Source organism: Pocillopora damicornis, chromosome 11, assembly GCF_964200805.1.
Source record: "Pocillopora damicornis chromosome 11, jaPocDami1.2, whole genome shotgun sequence".
Taxonomy (NCBI): domain Eukaryota; kingdom Metazoa; phylum Cnidaria; class Anthozoa; order Scleractinia; family Pocilloporidae; genus Pocillopora; species Pocillopora damicornis.
The window spans coordinates 1227170-1239992 of record NC_142680.1 but is presented as its reverse complement, the minus strand read 5'-3'; the positions used below and the strand labels follow the sequence as shown (position 1 = coordinate 1239992).

Below are 12823 nucleotides of genomic sequence, written 5' to 3'. Positions count from 1 at the left end.
TTACATTTTCTGTATTTCCCACTTGTTGGTCTTTTATTTACTCAACAGAGTTATGTTTGTCCGCAACAGTCTTTAACTAAACTTATCAAATCAACCTACCATAACTAGGCGAGTATCAGTTAGCTATGATAACGATGTAGTTTTCACTTTGGCATTCAGAATATTCTCTGAAAAACCAACCTAGCCTCTTTAGCCATGAACATGGTCGTCCAAACCTTTTTCTTTGTCCACTATAACCCTTACCCAGTGAATGCCCCTCAATGTTCAGTTGATGAAAATGTGCGTTTCATTGAGGTAGGTGAGCCTAGGTTAAATAACCCCCCAAGAAATTTGTTTTTAACTTTGATATTGTTAAATATGAATATTTGTACCTAATGAGTTAATTATCAAATACCAGGCTTAGATCTCTCGGACCACTGTGATTAGAATTAGTTTAAAAAGTTGAATAGGATTTGTAGAGAGTACATTGTATAACTGGACATAAACAGTTTAGACAAAGGTGCGCAAGGCTTTTATCAGGCAAAATAAACGATTAAGTGATGGCGCCAGAATGCCTTCCGTATATTGTGGAAACCTTTATTGCCCCCAAAGGAATCGATTTTGAGACGTTTAACAGCCCCTTATATCGCTTTTGAGCAATTGCGTCAAGACAAAGAAAAAAAAACATTTAATTGGTGGCAATGTACCCCCACAAATAGTAAGGATATTAAATTTGGTTATCATGTTTATTGGCGACAGCTATAGTGTATATGTTTGCACCGGCTCTATGACTTAGAGCAGGTTTTGATGTGACTTTGTTGTCAATACATGTTGTAAGCAACTCCTTGTCCTCTTTTAACTTTCACAGGATTCCAGATATTGTTAGAACAGAAAATTTTAGCTACAAGGTATTTCATTAATACTTCTCTTAGACGGTCATTAGTGCATTCAACAGACTAATTTGATTCTTGTTAGCGCCTTCCTCAACCATGAAATTTATTGCAAATTAGGCAGATGTTGCCTCTAGCCGTGTATTGTTCTGTCTGCGTCTTCATAAAATCTTTCTCGCTTGGTCACTTACGTTAAATAATAATTAAATTATAGAGTACACATAAACAACAACTTGAAATAAAATCTCAAGTGCCGTGGAATTGTTCGATTGGAATAAAACCAGAGCCAAACTTGCTACTTGAAAGTGAGCAATGTTTGAAGGATGTTAAAGACCTGAGACATAATTCGGTTCTGGATTTGCATTCCGTGTTAAACAAATATAAATGATTGAACAGAGAATCTTTTCTATTCGCGTGCTCCTTTTTCGGATCTCTTTTGTGTTGAGCTTGATTATGAAAAGTTTAATTTATTTACAATTCAAAAGTGACTCTTTGCGTTTTTCAGTCAATAGTAGCGAAGATTTGGTGCTCTTTGTTTACACAAGGCTAAACCTGTTATTAGTTTCCACTATCGGAGCAAACTTGAAATGTATTTTAATAAGCGAAACAAAATTGGGAGAGAAACGAAATTATATCTGGATACAGTGTTCTAAAGATCAGTTTCTTGTAAAGAGCTTATATAGGCGAGAAGCTTTTGGTCTATTTTGTTCACTTCAACCCAGCAGTCCATAAATGAGTCATTTTCGACGTCATTAAGTGTCAACAACTGAGTCTCTAAGTTTTCCTTTGGATGTAGTTTCTTCGAGTCGAACGCACAACCCGCACACACATTAGCATCAGGACGACTTATATTGGTCTCTGCAGCAATTTTATTGTCTGTTTGCATGTTCATGTCTTCAGAATCGTTGGGAAACACATGTTCATTTCTGACAAATTCAGATCCCCTCCCGCTACCTATCAACAATTGCTCTTCTTCTTCTTTCTGTTTCATGTAAGTTGGGGGTGGTCGTGAACGTGACATGTTTGAACAGTCCTCTTTTGTTTCTCTTTGTAAAAGACTTTGTCTTTCGTCTTCGTTTTCATTCGAATTTTGATCACATATGGACAAAGTTGTGGTATAACCATTAGAAATGGGTGTCCTTTTAAATTCTCTTCCACCATCTTCACTTCTCCTTTGAAGTTTTTTATTTGTCGCTGAAGAGGTAGTAGAAGCAGGAGTTCGTCGGCTCCCACTCTCCACATCGCCACCAGCCTTTCCATCGCCATTGGCGTGTTTATACACTGCTAATCTGAACTTACCACCACGGATTTCGTTCATTGCCTTAGGATTTGTTTTATAAACATCCGCATTCGTCTTTTGCCCGCACTCACAGCGAAAGAAGCTTTTAAAGACTTTCTTAAACTCTTTATTCAGTGTTCCGTAAGCGATAGGATTGAGTGCGCTATTTGCCATTGGGAAAACGTTTGCAAATCGCAGAACGTAAACAAAGTACTTGGAATTGAATAAGTCACCGTATTTAGACCACAAGAACACAACATGTTGAGGAAGCATACAGATTGCGTATAGTATCACAAGAGCGACAAGCATGTTGGTAATTTTTGAAGTCTGTTTCATTCTCTGCCTGACTGCAGCTGCTATTACCTGAGAGCTTTTAGGAAGCATTTTCATTGTGTTGTTCTTACGAATCTTAACCGCGATTAGCACTGCTAACACTACAATAATGGCCAGAGGTAAGATGTATTGAATCACAAAAATGAAATTCCAATAGAGCTCAGAATAAAGAGGATCTGGCCATTTTTCATCGCAATAAACTTTACCAGGCTCAGGTCTTACTATCCCAGCCACATATAGAAGTGGAGAACAGATCACAAAAGAGGTGATCCAAATTACAGCCAAGATGATTTTGACTTTTCTACCGCTTAATCGGGGTTTCATAGGATAAGCAATTGCTCTGTATCGATCGCTTGTTATGGCGAGGAGTGTCCCGATTGAGGCTGATAAGCAGAGAGGAACCAGAATGTAGGTGAAATGACACATGAAATTTCCTGTAGCCCAGTTATGGTTGTTTTCAAACGCAGCCATTTGCGTCGGTAAAAAGATCACTACGTTTAGTAAGTCGCAAAGAGCCAGATTGAAAGTGAAAATGTTATTGCTCGTTCGCATCCGCTTACGACGGATCACAGCCACACAAACCACAGAGTTACCGATGATTCCTACAATGAACACAACGATAAATATCAAGCGAAGTGTCCAGCGCATATAAGCTGGCTCGATGAAGTTGCCACTCGCACTCGTAGGGGACATAGTAAAGTTCTTCTCACCCATGATGGGGGTTCTAACGTTCGCAGTTGTAAGATGACAAAATCACTCCATTTTGCAGTTTGTGTTGTTGTGGTTGGCTAGCTTTCGGGTCCAAGCCAGCTGATTTGACCCGTAAAATTATTGCAATAAATGCAAGATTGGTATACTTGTAAAGATGCTTCCTTTGATTGAGTAGGACGTCGCTCTTCAACAACTTCTAACTATTGACAAGTTTCAATTGGTTGTCCTTCAGTCATCGGTTAACCTGCAATTAAAAAACTTCTCGGTTAAAGTGAATTTTCCGCATATTAAAAGTGCGAAAGATGTGTTTATCTTTGTGCGTAATTCGGAAAGCTATGATATGTAAATTTATAACCCACTTGCGAATTTCAAAGATAACCAAGACTTGATAACTGTAATTAACAATTTCTCTGTAACAATCGCTATCTTGGCTAGTTCCTGTTCCTAAGTTATAAACGTGTTATGCACAATTGCCGACTGTCTTTACTTCTGTTTTTCCACCCTTTGAAAACATTGTTCTTACAGACAAAACAACGTTTGTGCAAACACGAATTCTGTGCTTTGCGTTGGATCCTCTCTGATTGTTTTATTGTATTATTTGCCAACGAGATAAGTGATGTTGTGAGGTGAGAAGTCTTTTTTAAATATCTTTGCGGATTAAAGCGCGCATTTGTGTCTTCTGTTTGTTTATTTCTTGGGTAATGTAAAAATTTCCATGGACCTTGTCATGCGAGGCAAGAATTTGTCTAATTTACAAGGACAGTAGGCGATTTTAATTAAAGCTTATAAAGATAGATTTATTGCTTCATGGCCCATCACACAAACGACGCAGCCTCACCATTGCTCAGTGAACTCTGAAACATGGGTCAACCTCTCTGCATACAATTTAATTTCCTTGTTAAAAGTGCGAGTAAACAATAATTTCTTGCTTTAATTCTGTTTAAAGTTAATCTAATGGAAGTAGCGAAAACTTTAAATTTCCATTCATCTCAGAGCTAGGATTATTTATGATCTAAACTTGAGCTAACACATAATAATCTATTACACTTTAGCAATCTCCTGCTGATTTTATGACACTTCTTTACAATTTTACCATAAGCTGTATTTGGAAAAAACTCTGCGAACCACGCTGTATCACTCCAGAGATTAACCGGTAGGTGTTTTTAACCCAATAATCAAGATATTCTAAAGAACTTAAACAAAATTAAACAGTTTATTTTATCGTTATGGAGTCCTACAAAGTGACTCGGAGGCTTTTTGCGAAATGGCCCTTTTTTTCCATTTTTTCCTTCTTTCTTTTTGCGTAATTTCTGGCTCCTCTAATCACAATAATTTTCAAATGAACTTCGTCAAACCTCGGACATCAGACACATCATAAGTATATTTCCAGTTCTCCTGTCGTTTGGAAAGGTAAAAACCGAGGAGTTCTTCTATTTCCATTTAAAACACAAATTTCAACAACGGTTTTAATTTACAAACAACAATTGAGTAGACCTTCAATTTGACTCTCACTGACTTTTCTATACCCCAAGTTAAAACTAATTCCATTATCAAAATGTAAAAAAATGTTTTAGATTTGAAGCGTGCGGAATAGTCTCGCTTCAGGACTCTCGGTAATAACAAAAGATGATATATCTTCTTTTATGGGCGTTCACTTATGTTAGTGTGTGGCCGTGAGTGAGTCTCTTAGAACGAATTCAGCCCCAAAGCATCCCTGTAATAGCTCATTATTATTCCAGGAATAATCCGCGATCTGTTCGGAATCGTGTAAAAAAACCAATACGACTTTCTTGCTTTGAAATCAGCATTGCCGGCTTCTCCGGTTGACGGAGTATAGTTGTTATCAATCACTGACAAAGTTTTGTGCTCTTAGGTCAAATAGAAGTCAGATGTGATCTGTCTTCGTCTACTTTTAGCAGCATGCTAAATGGGTCTTAGTTAAGAAAAACAAACATGAGATCGTTTTTCTGATGGATACAATGCTCTGTTTACGTTCTAACATTAAAATATAAAAACAAAACACCTTAGTTTAATATTTGGTTTGAAACGGAATGCAGAGGCCTGAAAGCTTCCACTGTGGGCTGCAGAATTTGTTTAGTAAATAATTACTTACTCTCTGCAGCCCCTATTCTTTTTCTCTCGAAAACCACAGTAGGAAAGTTTCGACCCCTGGTTAGAAAGAGTCATTTTCTTCCACGCACTTTCATAACAGCATTCATGCCGACTTGTAAAGAACTTCAACATTCTAGTTTCGGTTCCGTGTGACCCTCGCTGGGAAGCACAATGGTATTTTCATTTATGGCATTGTTTTATTTTGTCGGAATTTTGAAAGCGCGTTGGATAGATAAAAGCAAAGTTTTTACTCTGAAATTCTTCGGTTTTCTCAGTTCAGTTCATGTAGGCTTTATCCGACAAAGACAATAAACAATACAACAGACCTGGCTAAGTTGCCAAAATACTTCATCTTGTGACGCAGAACTCATCATCTTCTCTGTTGCAATTCTTTTTAACCACATCTCAAATCGATGATTCTCCCAACTAAATTTAATATACTTTTGTTAACGTTAGTTTGAGAATTTGGTACACGATCAGGACAACATCCCTGTGTTGTATGCCTTTATTTTCACGTATTATTAAACGTATGCACAGATTCTGAGAGGAGAATCACGTTGGTCACACTTCGGGAATAGTAGGATAAAGAACAGCTGTGGCTATTGGCCACAAAATCCCATCTCGATGTATTCTATCGAAGATACTTTACACCTCCTATGATGATTTCATAAAATGAACATTTTGTTCTTGTCGCTCCCGCTGTTTTGATAAAAGACAAAATTGTTATTAAAGGTAAATTCTAATAACTGAAGTGTTTCGTTCTTGAAAGCCTGCTTTTCTACTCACGTACTGCAAGTAACTTATCTTTTCCCAACCTAGTTGCATAACATCTATAATTCGTTTCTCAGCCTTAATTTCGCAAAAGAAGATTTCCGTACCGCGATAAAACGACATAAAAAATTATTGACTCACCAACCATTCAATAAAAAGTGAAGTCTTGCATCAAAAGTCGGGTTGGAAGCTGTGCTTATTGTTTGCGTGTTGAACTCCGGTTCAAGCAAAAGGGTTTCTTATGCATCTAAATATAAATTGTAAACACCAAATGATGTCCAACAGGGCTTTTGTTTAAAGAGAGACTCGTGTCAAGTTTGTAAACACATATGAGAAAGAAAAATCCTTATATCTTCTCTCATTTCTACTTACAGAAATCATCTCGGAAACATCTGCGTCTTGATTTAGAGCTGCTTTGACTTTGTATTGTTTACCCAACTCAATTAGATTAATTTAATGGCAGAATATTTCTGAATGAAATTTTCGTTTGTAGTAATCAATGCTGCCATTTACCCTCTAATTTTAAGAAGTGTTTCGTTCAATTAGGTTCATCGAATTGTCAACAAAATGTTAGTGTCGACTGCGATGAAAAGTTTGAAGAGAATTCCACTTGACTATATTGATTTCGCCCGCAATTTTTACTCAAAAGTTTACGAGCCGAAATACATCTTTATTTACCAAGAAAATTGGCGCTGTATTTCGTTAATAATTCATGGTTATTCTTTTGCTGGAAGCTTCATATAAAAACTTTTACTTTCATCTCCTTTACAGTTTGCCGACAGGAAAGCGATAAAAATAAATCTTTCTTACTCACACAGAAATATTTGTTTTATATATGTTTCAGTTCGGTATCTGTCTACAACCGAAAAGTAAGGTGTACGTTTGTAAAAAGCCGAATTGCTTAAGTTGACCATGTTTTTGTCATACTTATCAACGGTTAAAAAATGTCACATTCTGTGGGTTTTTGAGATAAATTTGAGTTTAATAATTCTTAGATCAAACTCAGCATACTTGCTTACTGAAGACATCGCCAGGCTAAAAAGCAAGGATTTGTGTTGCTAAGGATCATGGGATACCCGTTTCTTGAACTGCGGCTTTTATTACAAGTTTTTAAACTAGTGGATTTCCATTTCCAATGAATGCCAGGTTACTTATGTTATAATTTTAGTTAAGTTTCCGGCCATGTTTACTTTGTTTAGTTTCCCCACTAGACTCTGTAACGTCATAATCTAACTGAACTTAGGCGATTGATATATAGGTGTCTTAGTCTTTGTGGTCTTTTTTTAAAACAATGTATCGTGCTGCTTTTATGATAGGCTGTTTATGGTACTTTTTCAATTTAATCTCGAAAATAATCCGCAATTGTATTGGTTTTGCCAAACCTCGCTCTGTGATTGGTCCCGTATACTCGCGCCTCTCCCTTTAACCAATCAAATACAGAACTAAAACCGTTTTCTCGCGCTTTAGGCAGTTAATGGTTTAAACGATATCCCATAGGCTCTGGAAGGTAATTTCTTTCCTTTGATTAGTTGTTCAATCGAAAGGCGTTCTAGTGGGTGAATAAACCAAGTCAAAGGTTTTTCCTGTGAAATTAATTTGACCAAATCAAAGGAATTCTTCTGGGATAGTGTGCGAGCGTGGCACACTGAGTTGAATGGCCTCGGTTCTTTCGGCTTTAATTTGGCATGTTTGGCTGAACTTGACCTTTCATGTACTTCATGTTCTTATCTATGAAACGTATATATGATTATTAACACGCCATAAATGCTGTTTACACACGAACTTTTTTATCTCATAAATATTACAACTTCGTCGCCAACTCCAGTTATTTGAGATCGGTTTTTGATTGAACTCAGGCCAATCAAGAAGTCAGAACTTCATTATAAGTCTAAGAAAGAAAAACCGACCGTAGATAAGTGTTATCAGGACCATTCCTGGACATCTGGTGACAAACAGGAATCAATTTTCGATATTTTTTAAGTTGATGATCGTGTCACAGCTTTTTCTTGTTTGAGAAAATACACATGCAATAAGTTGTTAAGAGAAGTGACAGCTGAACTAACATAAGCATCACTAAATAAATAAGTACACTGCTGTTCCAGGCAATCAAAATAAGGCAAAAACTCTTTTGATTTTTATGATTACTAACTTAACTTTGAAGTTATTCACGCAGATTTCAGTCAAAGTGTAATCAACATAGTTTTTCCCATCGAAAGAACAGACCATCATCCAGAGGCGAATCAACAGAAATTTTGTTTCTCACTGAGCTAAATAGTGAAATGAATTAGAAGTCTGAACTTCTACAAATTATTAACCGTTCAGAGAGTACACACCTCCTGGGATGTTTAAGCACGAATTAACTCATTAATCTCTTCTTTGGCGACATCGTGTAACGCCCAAAGAAAAGGAAAAACTACTTCATGAGTTAGTATGGTTAAGCAGTCTATGCCCTAATGACCTCGTCTAGAATCGCCGTTTCAGATATGGACAATCACAAAAAGGTTTCATGAAGCAAAGTGTTTCTTATTTCTTTCTTGGCTTAGTAAGGTTATAGTAATGTTATATTCATCGGATTCATCATCTAGGGCAGCTACATATATCGGTAGATTGCTGACTCACCATGTATCATGAGAACTAGAAGTCTCCTCCCATGCTGAGTATCGGCGTAAAACATTTATGCGTTAAGCAAGATCATGTATTTTTTGGAGTGAACTTGTTCTTCGGTTTAAATAAATTCAGTGTTTATCACCGCGAGTTGCTCTCACTTTGTCGGAATGTTTTAGATATTCTAGATGTTTGTTTCCTTTTATTGAGATTTTCTGATAACGACTTGAGATGATGAGGCCCTCCTGCAATTTTCCTTTACGTTAATTTCGAATTTGTTGTAGGGTTTCCACCTTTGAGAATTTTACTTACCTAGTCGATTGACTACCCGTATATGGTAGGGTATTTCAGTACTGTGAACCTAAGCTTTTTTGCTTCGTTTTGATTAAGTAGCTGCGGTGGGTTATTTATTCAGAACCCACAGGCTCAAAGGTTATATGCGGTGAAGACATCCGTTAATAATAAAAATTAAAAAAACAGATGCGAAGACTAGTTTTGTAAACAGCGCGTGCAAAAGCAGTACTTGAATTTCAAAATAAACAAACTAGGACGATTAGTAACTCTTTTACCCGAATATAGAGGTGTTAAAAATAACAACTGTACTCGAATCTGCAGGTTAGGGTGTATATCATAGTCAGGAACAGCAGCATATCTAGTGGTACTCAGCCTGACGTCACACGTTACCGGTCTGAATATCTAACTTCCTCCTTAACACACACAATGTGTCTTGGAGTTGTAAATTGGTCGACGGTAGGAGAAAATGTTTTATCAGTCTGTTGTCCACATCATCGAATATTCGCAAAAAAGGCATTTAAAATGTGTTCTAATTGTCTTAAGATTTGAAAAATTCTCTGATAGTTTTCAGTACAAAGCTTTAACTTCGTGAAATAAAATATTGAATGCAAATGCACCATATATGGGAAAGAAATTAGTCGTCAACACAACCTCATTTAACCCAAAAGTATATCGTGAACGTGGAGATAAACGTTTGTTTGTCGAACAAAGTAAAACGAGCATGGTGTTAATTAAAAGGTAACTGGTAACATCTAACCTTTTGCTGGTAAGAATGGACTTCATTTATACTGTCGAGAGGAAACGCCCAGGATCTGAGGCATTCGCAAGACTTTAGATAAACATTGCCAAACAATGGACACATTGTAATATTTTAATGATTCAGGAGCTGCCCAAAAATGGATGTGATTGGTCCAACACCCAACATACGATACATGCTGAGTAGTGTAGAAGACACTAGTGACTTTTAATTAAGCCTTGATATATGCGCGCTTCTCAGACTTAAATTTGCGAGTTAAGGTTTCGCGTGCATGCTCCTGAGAACCAAACGCTTTGACTGTTGCATCATTATGCTTCTACACAGCTTTTGCAGGTTTAGGTGCTTGCATATTTGATGCAAGGGACGCACTACCCACGGTATAAAAGCTGCATACATCACCAATCTTACCATTCGAACTGGGACAGTTTAAAATCCAATTCTAGCAGATTAAGTCGATCATAGAGAAAGCACTCTATGAAATACATATAATGTGCTGCTGGTGCTTGACATCTCAAAATGAGAGTTGAACTCGCAATATGTGCTTGGGAAGATTAAAGGAGTCTAAGTGGTGAGAATTGAGAACAATAGTAATTATGGTCAAATAACTTTGGGCCATTGATTACCTATATACTTATCTTTTCACATTCCATTTTACTACTCCTCATTTTATCTTATCTCTGATCATTTGATTGCAAGTTTGTGCGAATATTTTCAATTTATTTGCAAATTGAGCTTTGACTGACGAACAGGTTGCCCACAACATCTTCAGTTGAGGTGGAAATTCTCAACGAGGAGTGAGGTTTAACGTGTACGCTCATTAAGGCCTTTTGCTCTTACAAAGTAAAGTACTTGATTAACCAAATTGAAAATTTTTCTGTGACGACGTTAAGATAAAACCTAACAAATGTAAAAAAATTGAAGTCGGTTCTGTCTAGCTGACTGATTCTAATCACTAGAAATAGCCGCAAAGCAATGAAATGCGTTCAACATCACACATTGACTGTTTTACCACTCAGCAGTACATGTAGACAAAGATAACTCATAGATCGAGAGACAATGTTAATTCTTTCTACGGAAGGAAAGAAAACAAAAATAGCATGTACAATCGTTCGATGTTTTTGAAACGCACATTTTCGTTAAAGCCACAACTACCAGCGTTTTTCTTGCTATGATTCTCATTTCCTTAGCCCTTGTTACTTCTTCTCTTCTTTACATCCAAGAAACCAAGAAATACAGTCAAATTCGTGCATGCAGTTATTATTAATAAACTACTCGAAAGAGACTACGCCATCATCGCAACACGGTTTAGAGAAGATTTCTAAAGATGAATCAGCTTGCCCTTTTGAAAACTCAGCTAATTGAGTTGGCGGATAAAATGCCCAATTAACACTTCACTAATGAACCAGCAATAAATAATGAATCACATTGTCCTTGATGGGAAATACAAATACATGTGGTCTCTATTTTGAACAGAAGGATTCTCGACAATGTTATGTGACTAAATTAAAGAAAACTGAAACATGCGTAAAGGGGGCAAGTAGAATGGCTCAGCCAATTCTTGTTGCAATGTGTACCAAAACATTCGTCTGACAACACATACTAGCTGTGAATTTATGCACCAAAGTATCGCTGTCGCTGAGTTTTGCCCTTTTAATATCTCCCCTAAGTAAAGAGTAAATAAATCCTGCTTTGCACGATCTCAAGCTAGCCTTACTTAGCTTTTCATCATGACGTAAATTTTCTTTTCCACTCAACGGATAGAAGCAGATAGTCACGCATTGGATACCAATCGTCGGTGAGGAAGTGATAAGTGCAGATCAAATACATTACCCCTTTAATCAACTTTACCACATGCAGGGTTCACTTCAAAGACTTGCGCGAAAGTCCATCGCCTTTTGATTAATTACAAAAGTTAAGGCAAGGTCTCGATGGCTTCAAGTTCGCACGGGTTCGAACACCACTTTGAAACTTTTTTTTACCACCCGTGGATAAGTCAACAACAAAACAAATACAGTGCTCTGTTGAACAACTGCCGTTACCTCATGCAGATTGTATCTTAGATAATTGCGCAAACACTAATCACGTTTCGATAAAACTTTACCCGAGTCGATTGTGATGGTTTCAACTTCATACGGGTTGTACACTGCTGAGCCTCTTTTTTTTATACCCGAGGATTAACTAACGAACAGAACGATCTTGAGCATTTCTTGCTGTTGAACATCACATTCCAAACACATTTTAGGAAGATTATACTTGAGAAGCATTCTTAAAAGATAGATACATCATTACGTCTGTTTACCTCCTATAAGGAACTTGATCTGTGATGTTAGCGACCAGTACTTTCTTCAACTGAACTTTTTCAAAGATGGTTTATCCTGCTGTATTTTGAGAGCAAAGTGAGACACCTGCCTTAAAATTCTAAGATTTTCATCAACCGAGGGGTGTTGTAGTAAAGATAAGGTAACGGTTCAGCATTTTGTGTGTTTTGGGATAGATCTTTTATAAAACAAAGAAAGATGAAACCAGCTGATAACAAACTCTGATGATGCCGTAGACATCGTGCTGTGATGAATGAAATAAGTGTCATTACTTTCTGCCTGGATTTTCTTGATAATTTTGCTGTGTCTTGTCATCTCTTTTGCAGAGCACTTCTGCGTATGATAATGGCATGTCAGAGTTAGGCATTTATCAACGTACAACAAGGTTCGACGTGATTAGAGCAACCAAGCATAGCGTTTATATTTATTCATTCCAATCTTTTTAAATCATCCTGAGTTATTAGCGTGGAACTTTCCGAATGAACTAATTTTCAGTCCATGAATAATATCTTCTTCCAAACTGAAGGTGTCTTCGAAAAAGAATCCCCTTTTATGGCAAAATTTTTGAAACGTGCATGTGCCATTATCGAGAAACCCATGATGATTCTGAAATTATCAAGCCTAAAACTTGGACTGAAATGATAGGAACGAATAGGCCCAGTAACAAAGCATACACTATTTCAATAATATGATTTGTGAAGGGTATCCTATCATTTGGCTCTACTAGTATCTTGAGTTAGCATTTTATTTTTTTGCATGTGTTCAACAATTGATA

General features: G+C 36.9%; 1 protein-coding gene across 4 annotated transcripts; it reads right to left on the bottom strand.

Moving 5' to 3' along the window:
* Positions 1-711: 711 nt before the first annotated feature.
* LOC113681361 (galanin receptor type 1) lies at positions 712-8846 on the bottom strand. 4 transcript variants are annotated; one of them, XM_089188257.1, is made up of 3 exons: positions 6448-6709; positions 6217-6322; positions 712-3436 (listed from the first exon to the last, which is right to left on the bottom strand). In XM_089188257.1, exon 3 carries the CDS (start codon positions 3193-3195, stop codon positions 1519-1521), a length of 1677 nt encoding a protein of 558 aa, XP_089044383.1. In that variant the 5' UTR covers positions 3196-3436; positions 6217-6322; positions 6448-6709; the 3' UTR covers positions 712-1518. The 4 variants fall into 4 exon arrangements, with proteins under 4 accessions (XP_089044383.1, XP_089044381.1, XP_089044385.1 ...); XM_089188255.1 differs by lacking the exons at positions 6217-6322; positions 6448-6709 and adding an exon at positions 8695-8846; XM_089188259.1 differs by lacking the exon at positions 6448-6709 and having other exon boundaries at positions 6221-6330.
* Positions 8847-12823: the final 3977 nt, after the last annotated feature.